Below are 21,123 nucleotides of genomic sequence, written 5' to 3'. Positions count from 1 at the left end.
CAGCAAGATTTGAAGTGCATTGTTATAACCGGGCCCAGAGAACCGCCACATGGCAGTAGCATTTCATGGAGACAAGTTAAAAATGTAGTCTGGCTCAGAGAGGTTGTCTACGCTGGGATCATGCAATCACAGAATGTAGAAACAAAAAAGTCAGCAAACGTTCCTGTACTTTAAGAGGCTTATCTTCTATTAGGTCAGCCCAGGCCACCGATTTTTGATGTGTGCCACAAGCCAAGAGCCAAATAAGCATTGTGCTCCATGCAGAGATACTATCAGAAAATGGAATGAGTTGAGCAAAATGGGATGAAATTCCCCCAAGCAATCTGGTCTACTTGCTGCAGGGGAAAGAAAATCACATTCACCAGGTTGTCTTAGGCCACAATTCTATGAACATTTGCTTCATGGTAAGCGTCAACAAACTCTATGAGGCTTTTTTATGAGTACACGCACAATCCTTTTCTATCCTAAACATCTAGTTGGGGGGAAAAGCAAAATGTAAGAGAACATGTTGTTGTTTTCTATAACTCTCTCATTCTCTTTCTTTCTCTTTCTCAAAAGAGACAGAGAGTACACATAGTAAATTGTACATAGGTTGAGAATAGTTTATCGGGAAATCCGAAATCTGAAATGCTCAAAAATCCTCCACCTGGGTGACTGACGACCTAATCACATGAGGCTAAAATTGGTGGCATGCACTGATCTAGCTCCAGTCATCCATTGAGCCATTCCATCAGATGGCATCGTGTCGACTTTGTGGGTGAAGGAGGGTTGGAACTGGTATGCCACTGGTATGCCACATGAGGGATGCCATGCTCAGGAGCTGGGTGATGTGGGACAAGGGGTGGTGGCTTTCCCATGGTAAAGCAGGGTGAGTCTTTTTCAACAGCAGTGTGATGAGGCCATGAGATGCTGACACTACGGCTTTCAGATGGTACAATATACACAAACTTTGTTTCATGCACAACATTGTTCAAAATATTGTATTGTGTATTAAATTACCTTCAAACTATGTGTATGAGACATAAATGAATTTCATGTTTGACTTGGATCCTATCTCCAAGTTGTGTGTCTCTCTCTCTCTTTCTCTCTCTCTCTCACACACACATATATACATATATTCCAAAATCTAAGAATAAAAAAGTTAATTTTTAAAAGTAATTAGTGGCTGTTCCAAAGCCACAGGAATGATTCAATTAAACCAGTGGTTCCCAACCTGTGGTCCATGGACCACCAGTGATCTGCAAGAATTAAAATATGATCTGCAGCTACATCATTTGTTACTACACCGTTGCAACAAGAGCAACTGGTCTCACAAAACCCTCTTATAGTACTGAGGCTTATTAAATATGGTTTTCTGTGGGGAAGCAGATGGTGACTACTGGATGGCAAATATTCTGTATCAGAAACTAGAGCTGATGTGGTCTATCCAATGAAGTTTTCTGAATCAGCACTCCAAATAACCAAACTGGATCTAAAGTTGACCAAAACCCTTTTGATACTAATGTTGGAGAGTGGTCCCTGGTCAAAGTGATCCCTGTTCAAAAAAATGTTGGGAACGTTTGAATTCAAGGGTGCAACTATGGAAAAAAACTCGTTTGTTTTCTTATTTTTTTAAAGTAACTAAAAGTAGTTACTTTTAAAGTTTCTTTTTTAAAATAGCTTTTTCAAATGGCTAGTGAGAAAAAACACACTCAATAGTGAGGCCATATATTCCAACAGTATACAAGTAATACTACAATCTCTTTTCACATTACAACCACAATGAAATTCTTTGTAACAAGTTATTTGTACCAAGTTACTTCAAGGTTCTGTCTCTTTCATGTAGTCTAATTCACTGTCAAAAGAAAAAAACCCAGAAAAGGTGATAGAGTGTCATGTCTTCCTATCAAAAATGGTTTGTCCTTCATAAAGCAAGCAAAGACAGTTGCTCCCTTTTAGTTTAAAAAACTGGATTTCATGTTAAAAAAAATTAAATAGCTGTCTTCCAAGAGATGATAACTCATGATTCATTTAAGATTAGTTAACCTGCAATTATCATTAAACCCAAGAAGTTAAAAAATATGAAAAATTAAAAACAAAAAAGAGCGAGAGACTTCCTAAGACAGCCCAAAGTTCTTATTACGCTGATATTAAAATTCATAAAGCAACTCTAAGTGGCCAGAAACCTCTCCAACCTCAACATTTTTTCAGGGGTAATAATAATATGCAGCAAACGCAGGCCAACCAAAAACCACTTAACTAATTAGTAGTTGCAGTCACCGAGAAAACATGAATCAACACTGTTATTACAAGTGGCACATTTGAGTGGCATCTAATTATGACTTGATGAGCTTGATACTTGCATTATCAACATCACTACCACATCCCATCAGGGACTAAAAGCCGCTGATGGCATTGACTGCAAGAAACTCCCACTCAATGGTACCGCAGCACCCAACAATCTCCTTGGCAGGGGCACGTTAAGCGTAATTACTGGCCGACATTGTAAATAAACAGGATTGGAAGTGAAAATTGTACCAAGTGCATAAGACACAATCTGACACATTGGAAGTGGCAGCCTTAATTGAGAGTTTCTTTGACTGCTCAAGATCATTTCAACTGCATTTCTTGGAGGACAGTGATTATAACTGTGGAGACAGACGGCATAATGGTATCAGCACTGCTGACAGAGCAGTGAATTAAATTGTATCTGCTGTTGTGTGAAAGCCTTGATGAGAAGTACAGATCCTTAGTGGTCTTATCATTATCACACAATGGTCATGTTGTCATCAACCTCTCTGGCTCCAATTGAAAAGAAATGATTGTGTGTTGAAGCTTCCCCCCGACTCCCCCCATACACCTTCTATCTCTTGTGCTGAATAGAACCAATTTTCAGAGAGCAATGAAATCACGCTATAGGGCCTAAAATGCAGCTGCTTGGCATACAAACTGGGCCCCATTAAACAGGAATCATGCACAATATGTGTTTATGCCGGGAGAACAAATAGAAGCTGAGCGCAGGCCAAGTTTATTCACAGACACAAAGCCCGTGTAGCTCTTCATCAATATAATTGCCTTTTATATTGTCGTTTAAATAATGGGCTCCATTATTGCTGTAAAATCCTAATATTCCTGGTATTTTATTGCTATATTTACAAAGTATGTCCTTTTTTTTTAAGCGCGCGGGGGGGGGGGGGGGGACTGTGGAAGGGAAGATAAAGGCAAACTATGACATTTTACAAGGGCAAATATTACTTTTGAATTTTAAACCTCAGCTACTTGTCATTATTCACCAGTTTCTCGAATTTCAAATATCATAACACAAACAGGCCACAAGGTGTAAATGTGAGTGGGTGTGTGGTATTATTTCCATTTCTCCCCCTCTTTCACAGGAATTTGACTTATTAGAAATATATATATATATATATACACACACACACACACACACACACATATATACACACACACACTGTATCTGTATTGCTGCACAAGGTGTCACCAACCTGATCATTTCATAACACCCCAAATTTAAGACTATTTCACAGGAAGTATTGCAAAACTCCATTTATTAACCAATGTAAACAACAGCTGTTTAAATGTCTTTGTCAAAAATGTATTAGGTGAAAGGCTGTGTGTATGCGTTTTAACCTTTTATTATTAATCCTCCAACAAAACATGTTAGAGTGACACAGACCTAACACAACAGGCTGCGAGACTGTTGTCATCCCTCTCTCTCTAAGCTATTCAAAGGAGACTTTCCACTCCCATTAGCTGTGCTTTGTTACCTCCAGACACCACACTGAATCAATAGATCCATTATCATACAAGAGGAAAACGGGATATTTGGCAGCGAGGGGGCTGAGTTGTTAGCATATTTGTTCCTTGAGCCAGTTGAAGACATTGCCATAGTGACTTCAAACTTGGCTACGTGCATGTGTGTGATCGTCCATAAAGAGGGAATCTGAGTCTGAAAGAGGCATCCGTCCAAGGCTTTCAACAGCAAGCAAATGAGCCTGGCTCTCCCGCACTCCCTTCCCCATATGACACTATTATCGGTTCACCATAGGTTGAACACACTTTTTTGTTTATTTCAGTATGTAGCTGCTCGTAATAGAGGCTGAGCATCCTTTACCCAAAACACTTGGGACTAGAAGTTTTTGGTATTTTAGATTATTTCATTGGTATGTCTGTGTGGAATATCTCTATTTTCATAGGCTAATATAATTGAAAATTTTGGAGAAGTCTAAACACATATTCATTGATGTTCCATGTATCTTATACAAACTCCATTCCCCCTCCCACTGAAAAATAATAACAATTAAATTAAAAAATTGACATTCCACCTCCCTAAAAAAATAAAATGAAAATATTGAATCATAGAATCATAGAATAGAATTATTCTATAGAATAGAATTGGAAGAGACCACGTGGGACATCTAATCCAACCCCCTGCCATGCAGGAAAAACTCAATCAAAGCACCTCCGGCAGATAGCCATCCAACCTCTATTTAAAACCTCCAAAAAAGGAGCTCTACCACACTCCGAGGCAGAGAGTTTTGCTGCACAAGGTTTATTCAGACTGTTGAACAGCTTGTATGGTCAGGAAGTTTTTCCTAATGTTCAGATGGCATCTTCTCTCCTGTAATTTGAACCCATTGCCCCAAGTCCTAGTTGCCAAGGCAGCAAACCACCAGCCTGCTCCCTCTTCTTTATGATATCTTTTCAAATCTTTAAACATGACGATCATGTATACTCTCTTTTTCTCTCTTCTGCGTTACTAGCCTATTATTATTAATATTCAAAACTTGCAAGCATTTTCATATTTGGTTTTTTAATATAAATTTTAAAAATGATCCCCATTCATTTAAAGAAGTGTATATAGAGTTCTCCTTTATTAAGACGGACAACATATCAATTTCTTCCCATTCAAAAAGTTCTATAAATTCAGTTTTCTCTTATTCTTCTATTTTTGCACATAAAACATTATTGCTGCTAGAATCATACAATGTAGTAGCTTGTAGTTCAAGTTCATTAAGAACACTCTATAGAAATAAAGTTGGATTTAATATCTTTAATACTTTTGTACATGGGCACATGGTTGACCACTTCTTTTGAACAGCAAGCAAATCAGCTCCATGGCAATCTATGACCATGGAGCTGATCCAGATTAATATGACCCAAAGCTACTTAACATGGCTTTGAACCTCATTAACCAAAGAATGCAGAGCAAACAGAGACTTTGGCCCCATGTAAATAGTTAGGCTAATTTAAAGATGCAACTGAAAGCAACTGTTTACATAGCCATCCCATGGTCTCGAAGCTCTGGTGGTCTTGGGACATCAGATGGCACTCACCATCTCCTCCTGTTCTCCTTGAGGTGATGGCCAGTGGGTATGATGTCATGCCAGTCACTTGTTGCCTGGGGTGATGCTAGCTGAAGCAACGTGGTAATTGGAGAAGGGAGGGGAAAGAGGAGGGTGTGATTCTTTCTCTCTCCCCTCCCACCTCCCATGTTGTTCTAGTACCCCACTCAATGTCACCCCAGGTGATGAGCGAAGGTCACGAACCATGTTGTACCCACTGGCTGTCACAATTATCAGAAAGAGAGGGTGAGATTGGCCATCCAATGGTGCTCTGGCTGGGTTTGGCACCACTGCACAGTCAGGGCCCCTTTCCACCTCCACATGACAAATTATTGATTTTTTCTGTTCAATCTGTCAAAATACATCTCATTTTCAAACATCTACTCACCTTTTTGCAATTCTTCCAGCCGTTTGACTGCTTCATCTCTTTCTTGCTTGATTTTGTCACACTATAAAAAGACACAATAGCAGTTTCATATTTAAACAATGAAAACAACCTTCACATGGCCAACAGTGAATAGAGGAGGCACATAAAAAAATAGAAAACAACAATTCAGTTAAAATCACAAGAGTAAAGAACTGAAAATATATTATGAAAAAACCACAGGTCATGTTCATGTTATTTCATATCCACATATCAGTTTGCAAAGTTTTCACATATATACAGAAAACAGCTACATTACACACCATTCATCTTTTGTTTTTTTATCTGGGCAATTTCAAGGACAGGACAAGACAACACGGGACAGTTTATTCAGACTGCAAAAAGTTACTGAATAATCAGAATTGTATTTAAATTATCAAAATTTCAGTCGGGACTAATGAATAGTAAGGAAAAAACAAAGCAGTATATGTTGGGGAAATGCTCTTATTTTACTCACTCAAGGGCACTTTATTAGTTCACTCCGAACGTTCATATTTAAAAACAAACTTTATGAGAACCAGTCTCGTTTTATGAGAAGGTTGTTATGGCTATCACTTCCTCTTCCCAGAAACAGGTCACATATAATATCTAACATATAAAATCTAACATGTTACATTTTAGGAAAGTTTCTAAATATTATATATGTTATGGCCTGATCTTTATACTGAGAGTCACTCTGTGGGTTTCATGAATGAGAAGAGATCTGAATTTTGGCTTCCAGGGTTGTAGTCCAACTCTCAGACCACTACACCATCCTGGCTCTTTTGCACAATTTCCCATAATGTATTTTCATCCAGCATTTTCACACAAATACAAAATTTTGCCTCATTATTTCATCTGAGAACTATATATAAAAAAAACTACCAAATGTTAATTCAGCTGAGGACATGTGAATTATGTATATTCACACTAAAATGTAAACTGAACAATTTCCTCCTACAGTGCTAGGCCCCATCATTCAGTAATGACCTCATACCTTTTGGAAATAGCAACTTTCTTCAAGTGTTCAGTAATTATTTGTTATGTATAAGATTCAGATTGCTTACTGTATTGTATATATGTGTATTAGTTTGCAACTTTACCTTAACTCTTTGTGGTGAGAGGGGTTGCAGACCATGTGATCAGAACTGGGCTTGTTCATGACTCAGACTCCATTTTAGGAACAGTATGCTTCAGACTTCAGTAGGAACTATATGCTTAGAGACTTTCAGACTAGACAGAGACCCTATTAGACTCTCAGAATGGAGAAATGCTTTGGACTTTGGACTGTTGATTATAAGGAAGATGCACTATGTTACCTACACAGAGAAACTACTTCAAATCTATTTGTAACTGGATATATATGCAAAGTGCCTGTATGCCAACTACATGAAGTTTGTGAGTAAATCAACTATGTTACTTTTCAAGAAGTCTACATATTTTTGTCTCTTGAGAACATGATTTAAAGGCATATATGTTTTAAAGGAAAGTAGATGTTTTTGGGCAACTAAAAGGGAAATTTCTGAAACTCTGCTGTATATATATAATGTTTTGTGCTTTGGCATATCTTTGTCCCTAACAGTTCAAAGAGACATTTAGGATATCAGTTTGACAGCTGAGAAACCTAATTACCTTGCATGAATGCCATTTTCCCAAAACATTATGACTCCTAAGAGGTCATGCTTTTTACCTAGAGGTTTTGGCATTATTTTTCAAAAGGTTGTGACTTCTAACAAGGTCATGCCTTTCCAAAGATCATAAAATCTCCAAAAGGTTATGGAGATTATTATTTTCCAAAAATACAAAATATTTAAAATATAGCTGACAGCACATAGTATTAATTTATGTTAATACAACTGAGACTCATTAGTAGACTTGCTCTGTCCAAAGCCATTCTAGTTTTTCCTTTGGTCCTTTGGGGGGGGGGGGGGTTGATCCTCTCTGTAGGATATGTAAGTTTTGAGTACATTATTTGGACTCCAGCCTTGTTTTATATTCCATACATTAGAACAGTAATTCTTAACCTGTGGGCCGCAGACCACCAGTGGGCCTCAAGGACGAAAATCTGGGCGACAAGCCTCCTTCCTCTTTTTATTGTATTTTATTTCCACTCCTTTCACACTGCCTGCCACTCCTTCCCTGTTGCTGACTATGGCATATGTTCTGTATCAGAAACTAGAGCTGATGTGGTCTATCGAATGCAATTTTCTGAATCAGCACCCCAAACTAAATCTAAAGTTGACTAAAAACTGATTTGTAACCCTTTTGGTTCGAACGTTGGAGAGTGGAACCCTGGTCAAAGTGGTCCCTGGTCAAGTGATCCCTGGTCAAAAAAGGTTGAGAACCACTGGATTAGAAGCAAGCCAGCAGTGCCTGGCACAACCATCAACCTTAGTTCTGAGAGCTTAAAAGAGAAGAACAAACAAATCTGTTAAAGAGATAGAAAATAGCAATCTCAATGCACAGTGAGCAAGAAGTAGCTCTAGTTGAAACTAATGATTTTTAATGTAGGCTCTGACTGAAAAAAAGACAATTTTGGATGACAAAAGCACTACTTTGATGGAAAAAGTGAAAAAATACCTTGTAAAAATGCATAGATAACATTTAAGTCTATCCAAAAGTCTATGCTTTGTTCTGAGCCATCCAGTACTGCTTTATGTGTACATTTGAGCAGTACTGCAAACAGTTGATTTGTAGGTAGGTTTGTAGGAAATGGCTCGATTATGAGAAAATGTTTTTCATATCTCCCCTTTATTGTTTTGCCCTGTTTGATGTATGAAATAACACTAAACCAGTATGCTATTTTGCCTTAGTCCAACAGGAATTTCGTAGTACTTCTAGTTTCTGATTTCACTATGTAATAAAATTTGAAAAAAATTACATGACAAAAAAGGGAATATGTTAATTTAAGGATAAATTATCCCTGACTTTGAGGCAAGAATGAGGAGGAGCATAGCTAAGACATGAATTTTAAGAAATTTAAGAACCATGACAAAAGTTGAATAGAAGTACAAAATTTCCCCTTGATCTTCCCCATTTTCCCTGGGTTTTTGGGGGATTTTTTTCTTACATTTGTGTGTGTGTGTGTGTGTGTATTTTCTGATTTTTCTCTCTCTTTTTGTATCTCTGTCATATCTCCTCCATATATCTTTTAATGCTTGATGGAAAATATTATCTCAATAAAAAAAATTGGAAAAAAAAATCGGTCCTAGCGTTATTTCCTGTTTAATTGTGCGATACTTACTTTGAAAGCAGTTGTTATATCCAGAAACTTTGTTTTTGTTGCTGTCACAAGCTATGTTGAATTGGTTGAGACTCTAGGAGATATACATTGAAAAACAATTGCAAAATGTGTTGCAGGATGTCCCACAAAAACAAAAAGTTTTTGAATTTAATCAACTTTTTCCATGTTTTTATGATAGAACCAAATAAGGGAATGACATGTATATCCCAGGGACAAAAAACGAGTTATGTAGTGTTATTGCCTAGCTTGATTTCCTGAATACTGTACTATACATTTCTGTTATTCACCAATATAGAGGTTGTTTACACAATCAGAGGTGCTTGGGGTAGTTTCAAAGTTAGTTAATTGGAATTGTTATTCTATACCATCCTAACCTATACAGAAAAAATATTGGATGATTCAGTCCTCTCATTTTTCCTTTGGTTTCCTTTGGTTACTTTACTTTGGTTACAAATAACACTACCTTACACTCACCTTCATTTGTGTTTATGTGACACCTCTATTTCATCAAACAAGAATGACTTCTTATCTAAGGGCACCTTACCTTTGACCAGCATCAAAACTTCAGAACACATAAAAAAAATCAGAGAATTGAACAGAATTAAGTTGTGCCTGTTATACGAATGCTGTGGTGAATCCTATTCCAAAGGTAAAAGGAGTTAGCCTAGCACTGAACCTGGCTGGGTGGGTGAAGATAGGATTCAGCACCTTGAATAGCTCCAAGTCCTCAGCAAAGTCCATACTGTTGGTTAAAACCAAAACAGATCCTGACTGGAAAGCCCCTTGACCAGTGGTTCTCAGTCTGTGGGTCCACAGGCGTTTTGGCCTACAACTTCCAGAAATCCCAGCCAGTTTACCAGCTGTTAGGACTTCAGGGGGTTGGAGATCAAAACATCTGGGAACCCACAGGTTGAGAGCCATTGCCCTTCACAGACCTTGTGAAGATCATCAAGTAGGGAATGTCTGTTGTCAGTATGATGCTTACATACAAGCATGACTATAAGTCCCATTCAGTGCATTCACATGTTTGACTCCATTACTACCATTGATCCACGGCTGTCCTTGGCACTTTGGCTTTTTTTCTTTTTTCTTTTTTTTTACAAAGAATGGAGTCTGATCATCTAAATGAGAAGCAGAAACAAGGATACTAAAGGAAGATATGTGATGGTATCATTTACAAAAGCCAACATTAAGGGTAGACCCAATAACTGAACAGGACTTATAATTACAGGAGTAGACATTGAGGTGGTTGGATAAGTGAGGCCTCTCTCTGTAGTCAATAGATAGAAATTGGATTTGAGGGGGAAAGTGGATTTTGACAAAAGAACATAACCTGAATCTTCACGGCCCAGACCAACTACTTCTGTAGTCTATTATTCTGTTTTCATAATGGCCAACAACTTTCCCAAAAACACACTGTCTCACTCATGCTCAGCAGATACAAAGAGCCATATTACATGGCTGGGGTAAAAATAGCTGGAAGAAACATTAACAACCTTAGATATGCAGATGATACCACTTTAATGGCTGAAAGTGAGGAGGAGCTGAGGAGCCTTCTAATCAAGGTGAAAGAAGAAAGCGCAAAAGCTGGGTTGCAGCTAAACATAAAAAAACAAGATTATGGCAACAAGAATGATTGACAACTTGGAAATAGAGGGAGAAAATGTTGAGGCAGTGACAGATTTGTACTTCTAGGTGCAAAGATTACTGCAGATGCAGACTGCAGCCAGGAAATCAGAAGATGTTTACTTCTTGGGAGGAGAGCAATGTCCAATCTCAATAAAATAGTGAAGAGTAGAGACATCACACTGGCAACAAAGATCCGCATAGTCAAGCAATGGTATTCCCCATAGTCACCTACAGATGTGAGAACTGGACCATAGCGAAGGCTGAGCCAAGGAAGATAGATGCTTTTGAACTGTGGCGTTGGAGGAAAGTTCTGAGAGTGCCTTGGACCGCCAGAAGATCCAGCCAGTCCATACTTCAGGAAATAAAGCCCGACTGCTCATTGGAGGGAAGGATAGGAGAGGCCAAGATGAAGTACTTTGGCCACATCATGAGGAGACAGGAAAGTTTGGAGAAGAGAATGATGCTTGGGAAAATGGAAGGAAAAAGGAAGAGGTGTCGACCAAGGGCAAGATGGATGGATGGCATCCTTGAAGTGACTGGCTTAACCTTGAAGGAGCTGGGGCGGTGACAGCCGACAGGGAACTTTGGCGTGGGCTGGCCCATGAGGTCATGAAGAGTTGGAAATGACTGAACGAATGAACAACAACTGTAAGAGAGACATATTTATCTTGACTAATAGCTGCTGAGTTCACAATTCATATTCGCATAGAAGAATGGGAGTAATTGTTATATTCCCTCCAACAGAACCTCTATCTTCATTTGGGTCAACTAACTGTTTCATTTAGACCCAAGAGGACCCAGATTTCTCATGGTTCATTTGTTAGTGCCCTTAAAGCTTGTCATAGTATTCCCACCCCCAACACATATATAAAGACTCAACTGGAAAACTCTTAACAATAATTTTGATCTGATAAAATCCAAATTCAATTGACATTTCAGGATCTGCATTTACATGTATAGAAATAGAACAGAATGAGACTCAATTGTAAGAGATGCTGAAATTAAAACATCTCATTCAAAGCTATATAAGACTTCTATGACAATGGGGTTGCCTGCCATCCTTTAAAAAAATCTTTATATCTCAGAATGAAAATGGATGGTCAAGGCCATCAAATCCACAGATGCCAGCTGCCCTACCTCTAACAAAGTATTCTTTGCTCTATCTTAACTCAGATGCACAAAGACATCCACACAATGCCAAACCCTTTTGAGTATGGGGAAAAAAATCTGTATCTTGTATATTCATGTCAGTGATTCATATTGATCAGCCTCAGATGTTTGAATACATAGATAGTTTTACTGTAAATCAATAGTGTTTTGTATTTACTTAATGACAAGAAGACTGTAAAAAGAAAATTAAGTATTCTACAGCAAGCTTCTACCACCCGGTGAAATCAATGGTTTGTAATAATAGGTCTCATTGCAACAAACATGCAGCAAGCAAAGCAAAACAAAATCTTTTAAGAGTAGCTATAGCTGTTACTACTTCTCTTTTAGAATTTAGCTCAGCGCAGATTGTAATGCCTCTGATTTGTTAAGAATCATTGAAAGACTAGGAGCTGGCCCAAGTTTGTGAACTGCCTCTCCATCCTTTCTCTTTCACCTCTAATTTAAATCTTCCTGCAAACATTCAGTTCCTAGCCTCTCAAAACATATTGGTAAATATGCTTTAATCTTTAGATCCTAGTTATGGCAGGAATCCCGGTTAGCATTCACTATTAACAAGTTTGATGCTTATGGAGAGTTTGATTTATGCTGAAGGGAGAAAGTCCACAGTGTGGTGGTCCTCCTGGACTCAGTGTTGACACTTGAAGCTCAGGTGTTAGCAATGGCTGCGAAGGCCTTTACACAGTTAAAGCTTGCACACCAGCTGCAACCATACCTCGAAATACCTGACATGGTGGTCCACGTCTTACTTATATCTAGACTGGATTACGGCAATGCAGTCTATGTAGGGCTGCCTTTGAAGATGGCTTGGAAAGTGCAACGGGTACAAAGATCAGCAGCCAGGCTACTAACTGGAGTTAGCTATGGGGAGCACTACTAAAGCAGCTCCATTGGCTGCCAATAAGTTTCTGGACCCAATTCAAAGTGCCCCCCCATAAACCGGTGTGGGCTCTAGGATCTGCCTGGGAGGCCCTCCTCACAGTCCCACCTCCATCTCAAGTATGGTTGGTGGGGACGAGGGAGAGAGCCTTCTCACTGGTGGCCCCCAGGCTTTGGAACACCCTCCCCAGAGAGATTAGGCAAGCCCCCACACTTCCCTCCTTCCATAAGGACCTGAAGACCTGGCTATTCAAACAAGCTTTTGACAATGCCCAGTCCCTGGCTGATCTATGAATTTGTTATGCAATCTTGCACTTTATCCCATGCCTTCATCCTATGGTTACAGATTTGTACTTTTCCCACTCCCTGGCCCCACTGTTTACAGCCTGGCAATGTTTACATTAGCTATCGCCAATGACCGATGTGTGCTGTTTTATTCTGAGTTTTATCTTGTTGTTACGTGTTTATGTGTTTTATTCGATTATATTTTATATTGTGCTTTATGTCATGTCTTTTTTTAAGCACCTTGTGTCTTGTGTAAGCTGCCCCTTCAGGGCGATGGTGGCAGGATACAAGAATAAAGTTATTGTTATTATTAAGGAGGAAGAAGAATATATCACTGTAACCTCATTTTCTAAATCACATCACATAAGTCCTAAAACTCATGGGGCAACATCAAAGGTTAGGTCTAATTATAGCAGCAAAAGTAGTACCTCATCTGGAAAACAATTCCAAAAGGATATTGAAAAGCTGGAGTATATCTAGAAAAGGGCAACCAAAATGATCAAAGTTCTGAAAGCCATGTACTATGAGGAGTAGTTTTGGGAGCTAGGTATGTTTAACCTAGAGAACATAGGGATAAGTTTGACATTGAGGAGGGAGCAAGCTTGTTTTCTGTTGTCCCAGAAACTAGGGATGAGTCTATACTGCCATTTAATGCAGCGTAGTCGCATTAGTCTATGTGTATCCACATAACACACACCGGCTGATGCAAGTTAATCCAGAATATGTCAGTGAATGCAACTGCACTTCGGATTAACAAAATATAGGAAACAGTCTGCATCCTGCTCTAGCATTCTGAATTCCCCCTGTGTTGGGTGAGTGAGGAGAGCCATCCTGGATTCTTACATGGGATTGTGTCCCCACAGCTATCACATGCTCCATGGGATTAGACAGTCTGGAGAAACAGAGTGGCTGTCCTCCCTACTGCCTAGCACCCTAATTTAGCCCTCCAAAGACAGAAAACGACATGCACTTTGTGCTCTGGTCTGCTTTACTTGCTGGTTTGCTGTCATATGACTGAACTTGGAAACTTCAGAGGGGAGAAGGGGGCTTGCTCCTTCAACGTTGCTTTGCTCAGTCACATGGGACATACCAGGAAGTAAAAGAACTCACAGTTCAAGATAAGTGGTGGTTTTCTGTCTTTTGGTTACCAAATTAGAGTGTTAGAGAGGGTAAAATCATGACCATTCCCAGCTGTGCTGAACCGATTTCAGCATGGTTGGACTTGGAGCTGCTGTCCCACCTTGGAAGCAGTTGACAGCACTCATGTGTGGCCATAATGCAGTTTCATACCATACAAGTTGGAGCTGCCCATACCAGATGGGGCTGCATTATGTATGTCAGTGGTTCCCAACCTGTGGTCCATGGACCACCAGTGGTCTGCAAGAACTAAAATATGGTCCACGTCCTCACTGTTACTACACCGTTGCAATGAGAGTGACTGGTCTCGCAAAACTCTCTTACAGTGCTGAGGCTTATTAAATATGGTTTATTTGGGCAAACAGAGTACAACACAGATGACATGTGTTCTCTTATCAGAAACTAGAGCTGATGTGGTCTCTCCAATGCAATTTTCTGAATCAGCACCCCAAATCTAACGTTGACCAAAAACCAATTTGTAACACTTTTGGTACATTGTGTGGTCCCTGGTCAAATGGTCACTGGTCAAATGGTCCCTGGTTTAGAAGTATGGGAACCATTGATGTATGAAGAACCACCTGAGTACATGGAGCAATGGAATCAAACTATGGGGGGAAATATTCTATGTGAATGTTAGGAGGAACCTCCTGACAGTAAGAGCTGTTCAACAGGAGAATATGCTGCTCTGAGATTGTCAGTGTCCTTTTCTGGACGTTTTTAAAACAGAGGCTGGATGACCATCTGTCAGGAGCGTTTTGATTGTGTATTACTGAATAGCAGGAATTGGGCTGGATGGTCCTTGCAGTCTTTTCCAACTTAATGATTCTATGGTTCTTAGCCAACTCTAGTTGGGGCTAACATCAAATTTGATTTATGATTTGGAAGTTCAATTCAAATCAACTACAAAACCAATTTTCTCCCATGCAGGCACATTAGAATCACAGTCTAATTGCTGCCGATCCAATTAGGATCAGTTGCGATTGAGAAAGGTCTCTGGCAATGACACATTTTTAGCTGCCATGTTCATGAAATCCAATGTTCCTTCTGATTACTGTCTTATCCATATTTACTTAGAAGCAGATCTCACTGAAATTCAAACAGAAGTGCAGTGTTGGTTTTAGAAGGTGCAGTTCTGTCTGCTGCTATCTAGTTTAATAAAATACTTGGTAATTGGCAGGACACTAGATGCAGCTTATGGTGAATAACTTTTGAATATTTGTTCAGCACAAGAGGAAAAAACAGTTACAATAGCAGGAGGGAAAATCCAACCTGTGCGCTCATGTGCTTTGACATAAATGCCGTCCAGGATTAGGATTAAGCATGCATAATAAAGTATTTGTATGGGAGCTCTGATCTAAATAGAACATTGTGGTGCTGCTGATAGCTAATAGTTTGAAATTACAAAGCGGACAAGGAAGTTGCTTTACTATTGACCTTCGGCCAAAAATATGGTAAAAAATGGGTTTGTTCCCTCAGCTGAACAGGAACAAACGTTCCCTCTTTCAACTTCAGATAGGTACAGGATATTCCCCATTAAGTTGGAAATGGTGTGTTTTAAAAGATTTATACTGTAGTCATAGAAAAGAGCTGACTAATAAAGGAATCTTGATTCAAAAGAGCACATTCTGGGGCTGCTGCTAGTTCGAAATTGATATCTAAATAAGGAAGTAGTTTTACCACTAATGTGTATCCAAACATATTGCGAGAAGCTAACACCACTTATACAATCTTGTCTATAAATACAAACATACTCTGGCGTTTATCTGTAACTCAAGGAACCATCCTGAGCAGGGATGTATAACAGCTTTTATGCTGACTTTTTGGGCAACACTATATTGCATGAAGATGACATTTGGAAAAAAAATCAATATAACATACCATATATACTTGAGTATAAGCTAAGGCACCTAATTTTACCACAAAAAAATCTGGGAAAACGGATTGACTCGAGTATAAGCCGAGGGCGGGAAATGCAGCAGCTACTGGTAAATTCCAAAATAAAAATAGATACCAATACAATTACATTAACTGAGGCATCAGTAGGTTAAATGTTGTTGAATATTTACATAAAACTGTAATTTAAGATAAAACTGCCCAACTATGATTAAACCATTATTCTAACCTTCTTCAATATAAATGTGCTTACACATCCTTCCAATAATAATAGAGTAAAATAATACATGTAATAATAACAGTAAGAATAATAGAGTAAAATAATGGAAATGTAATAATAACGGTAACAATAGAGTAAAATGATACATGTAATAATAATAATAATAATAACTGTAATAATTGTAATAATAATAATAACAGAGTAAAATAATAAATAACCTTGACTCGAGTATAAACTAAGAAGGACTTTTTTCAACCTAAAAATGGGCTGGAAAACTTGGCTTATACTCGAGTATATACAGTACTTAAACTTCTCTCTTTTAATTTTAAAGAAAAAGCAACTGATGTGAAACATGCTTCTGATCCAACTTGTCAGCCTGTATCTGTTTGCTGTTGAAAATACGCTGTTTTCTGAAATATATTGTCACCAAATATTTATTTATAAATTTATTTATTTATTTATTAACTTTATTTATACCCTGCTAACATCTCCCAAAGGACTCGGTGTGGCTTAAAAAAGGCCAAGGCCCACAATAAAACAACAGCATAAACAAATACAGCAAAGATCATGTTTACTGCAAGTATCAGCTTCAAAGCATACAGCTTAAAGAAACTAGGGGTGATTTTTCAAGAGAAAGCCAGTTCAGAAACAAGTTTCTTCAACCTGGTTGCCTGCTTCTCAAAACTGCCTACGTTAGCTGAGATTTAATTGGGAAGTAGCCAATTAGGGAAAGCTCCAATCTGGCCTGGAAATATATGCCGGATCAAAGATGGGGAGCTTCGGGGGAAGGAGGGATCTACAAATTGAAAGTTTGGCTTAGATATCAGAAGAAAATGCATTCATTTGGATGTATTATTATTAAGTCAAAATTACTTATAAACTTATCCTAACATAAGAAAATGGAGGCAAAAGTGAGTTAGGTAGAAAGAGGGAGTGCTTGTTCCATATGTCAGTGGCTTGCAGATATTGCGTGATATTGTTTTTAAAATAACTAAAAATTACATTTTTGTAACTTTTGAGAAATTATTTTTTAAAATCTATAACTATAATGGTAAAAAAACATGATTCACTAAAAAATTAATACTTGGTAAGGGTGGAAGGCAGTAGGAAAAGGGAAATACCAGATGGAGAGTCTCAATCAAGGAAGCCATGGCCCTGACTTTACAAGAGTTGAGCAGGACTATTGATGACATGGTGACTTGGACATCTTTCATTCATTGGGTTGTTATAAGTTGAAGTCAACTTGACAGCAGTCAACAACAACAATGTGTTTGGCTACGAAAAAGGAAACCATAAGTAAAGTGGAGCTTGGTGAAAGAAAAAGTTATCCCTGGATACATGATGGAAGTCTTACAGTGGTCTTTATAAGATTCAAGATGTCTAGGAATTTAAGATCATCTGGGGAGGCCCTGTTCTCGATCCCGGCTTCTTCACAGGAACATCTGGTGGGGATGAGAGACAGGGCCTTCTCAGTGGTGGCCCCTCCGCTGTGGAATTCCCTCCCTAGGGATATTAGATCGGGTCCCCTCCCTCCTGGCCTTGTGAAAAAAAGTAAAAGCCTGGCTCTTTGAACAAGCCTTTGGAAATGCAGTGAAATAGACAATCACAAGATTATGTAAGTCTGAAACATGGAACGGCCTAGATGATGCTACTGGAAAATGAGATAAACAGGAAGACATTGATTACTATATGTTTTTAATGGTTTTATATTGTTTTATAATGTTGTTTTAACTGTATATTGTGGACTGTTATGGCATCGCATGGCTGCCAATCTGTAAACCGCCTTGAGTTGCTTTCGGGCTTGAGAAGAGCAGGATAAAAATATCGTAAATAAATAAATAAATAAATATTTTGTTTTATGCAAGACTTATTTGCATAAGTGGTGGTGGGATGGGCATACCAAGCCACCTTGTCTCTCTCCTGAGGAATCTGTACAAGGACCAAGTAGCAACAGTCAGAACTGACCACGGAACAACAGACTGGTTCAAGATTGGGAAAGGCGTACGGCAAGGCTGCATACTCTCACCCAACCTTTTTAACTTGTATGCAGAACACATCATGCGATGTGCAGGGCTTGATGAATGCAAAGCTGGGGTGAAAATTGCTGGAAGAAACATTAACAACCTCAGATATGCAGATGACACCACTCTGATGGCCGAAAGCGAGGAGGAGCTGAGGAGCCTTCTAATCAAGGTGAAAGAAGAAAGTGCAAAAGCTGGGTTACAGCTCAACATAAAAAAACCAAGATCATGGCAAAAAGAATGATTGACAACTGGAAAATGGAGAGAGAAAATGTGGAGGCCGTGACAGACTTTGTATTTCTAGGTGCAAAGATTACTGCAGATGCAGACTGTGGCCAGGAAATCAGAAGACGCTTACTTCTTGGGAGGAGAGCAATGTCCAATCTCGATAAAATAGTAAAGAGTAGAGACATCACACTGGCAACAAAGATCCGCATAATCAAAGCCATGGTATTCCCTGTAGTAACCTATGGATGTGAGAGCTGGACCTTAGGGAAGGCTGAGCGAAGGAAGATCGAAGATTTTGAACTGTGGTGTTGGAGGAAAGTCCTGAGAGTGCCTTGGACTGCGAGAAGATCCAACCAGTCTATCCTCCAGGAAATAAAGCCCGACTGCCCATTGGAGGGAAGGATACTAGAGACAAAGTTGAAGTACTTTGGCCACATCATGAGGAGACAGCAAAGCCTAGAGAAGACAATTATGCTGGGGAAAGTGGAAGGTAAAAGGAAGAGGGGCCGACCAAGGGCAAGATGGATGGATGGCATCCTTGAAGTGACTGGACTGACCTTGAAGGAGCTTGGGGTGGTGACGGCCGACAGGGAGCTCTGGCGTAGGCTGGTCCATGAGGTCATGAAGAGTTGGAGACGACTGAACGAATGAACAACAACATTTGACCTGACCTAGTAGTTTTATTTCATATGTGTATAATGTTAACTTTGAATTTAAAATATACTGAAACATGTTGAACTCTTCCTTTTTGTGATGCATGTCTGTTCTGCCCCCACGCTATCTTAACTACTTGAAAGGTGAACTGGCTGAGTACGGAACAGATCGGAGACTATATAGTTGATTCAAACATGAATTTATTAACTGACAAGAAATTTAGACTTTCTCTCCTCACTACAAAGTCTTTGTGAAGAGAAGTAAAGTCTTTGAGAGATAGACACAGTTCTGACCGAACTGAGGCTCTTGAATCTTTATTTCTTCTTATAGTCTCTTTCTTGTATAGTGTTCAACTGTATCTAAGATGGTCTCAGTATTTAACTCTGACTGGACTTGATTACAGTTCATACATCTCCAACTGGACGTGCTATTTGTAGACCTTCCAGCCTTCTTCTCTTTTTACCTTCCAATCACGAAAAGACTGACTCTTCCAAGAACCAGAGGTGCCTTGTCTGAGGCTCTGCCCCTGACAGAATTCATAAAGGGGCAAGACAACAGAGGCTTCAAATGCAAAGAGGCCTCTAACTAAAAAGGGCTTAACTAGAGGTAAACAGTGAGGATCTTCGTGGGGCACGTCAATGCCTATTCCATGTTATTTTTGCTTTTAGTACCAAATCTTCTGTTAAATATAGTGTTCAGGCAGTATACATAATATAACAACAACAACAGATTTATTTCATCAATTCAGGTATACCTGTACATACTAAAATGTCTTTCAATACAAGCAATTTTTTTAAAAAAGTAACATTTTAACCAAATTTTATTGCTTTCTTTTATTGTCTTTTCTGTCTGGGACCATTGAGAATATGGTCAGATAAGCCTACATTATAGTCATTAGGTCTCTTCCCTGTACCATCTCAAAAATATACAGACTATGCTATTAACATCATATTTCCCATACTCATGTTTACTGTATACTTTTATTGTCTTTTGTTACTAGTGAAGAAACATTGTGCTTTAAAAGCCCGTACATTTTTTTTTGTTCTTTCTAAGGCCTTAACACAACGTGGACTTGAATATACTTATCAACAACATTCCGAACCACAGGAATGTCAAAAGACTGCTTCATTTATGGCAGCTGCTCTAAATACTTTCTCATACAGCTAAGATATTTAAATAGAAAAGCTTATACTTCTCTGGGGATAATCAAATGTACCCCAGGAGTTTCTGGATGGGACCAATTACACTGTATCAGCTTTAATAACAAGACAATATACTGATTTCAGCCAGATACAACAAATCCAAAATCCACAAGCAGCAATACCTTTACTGGGCCAATTATGAGGCATAAAATACTCCAAAAAGTACAGAATACTGGTACTCTAGACACATCTACACTAACCATTTAATGCAGCTTCAAACTGGTGTTGAAGAAAGTAGTTTCCTTGTGAAGATGATTATATAGCAAATCCTATAGATTAAGGACTTTCTTGTGCACCGTTCTGTGAGTGTTTGTTGTCTGGCTGCCACAGTTTGAAGCTAGGTTTGAATGTCCATGAAATGATCAATGTAGATGAAGCCTCTGAAAACACAAGATGTCCCAGCAAGGTTGCAGATTATCTTCAGTCATATGAAAACAAGTACAAACCTTTTCTTTTGTTTTCTTGTTCTCTTCCTTTAGATCTTCATATTCACCAATAGCTACAAAATAAAACAAAAGTTCTCTCATTAGTGTACTTTGTAGAAATCTCACAGCACTAGGCATTCATAAATATTGTTATAGTTCTCTTTATAAGTTTGCTATTGCTCTAAGATCTCTTAGAGAGGCTTTTTTTCTCTGTCCCACCAACATCACAGCCTCATTTATGTAATCTAATTGAGAAGTCCAGTAAATGGACTTCTGTGGCTAGGTTATCTCTAGGAAATTGGTTATCTCATTAATTGAAACTGGCATAAATCATTCCAAGACACAGAATGCATTTGAGCCACCCGTGATAGGGATGGATCTAAGTGCACTCTCA

General features: G+C 38.8%; 1 protein-coding gene across 1 annotated transcript in view; it reads right to left on the bottom strand.

Annotated features, from left to right (window-relative positions):
* The window catches only part of SHTN1 (shootin 1), a 121,285-nt gene that overhangs the window by 86,029 nt on the left and 14,133 nt on the right, over positions 1–21,123 (bottom strand). The window contains exons 2-3 of the mRNA XM_060768503.2: positions 20,751–20,803; positions 5,731–5,791 (exon numbers count right to left, since the gene is read on the bottom strand). Coding sequence (XP_060624486.2) covers positions 5,731–5,791; positions 20,751–20,803 — 114 coding nt within the window. The remainder of the gene's footprint in view (positions 1–5,730; positions 5,792–20,750; positions 20,804–21,123) is intronic.

The sequence above is a fragment of the Anolis sagrei genome, chromosome 3, assembly GCF_037176765.1.
Source record: "Anolis sagrei isolate rAnoSag1 chromosome 3, rAnoSag1.mat, whole genome shotgun sequence".
NCBI classification, from domain to species: domain Eukaryota; kingdom Metazoa; phylum Chordata; class Lepidosauria; order Squamata; family Dactyloidae; genus Anolis; species Anolis sagrei.
The sequence above is the reverse complement of the archived record's forward strand: the minus strand, read 5'-3'. Positions and strand labels throughout refer to the sequence as shown.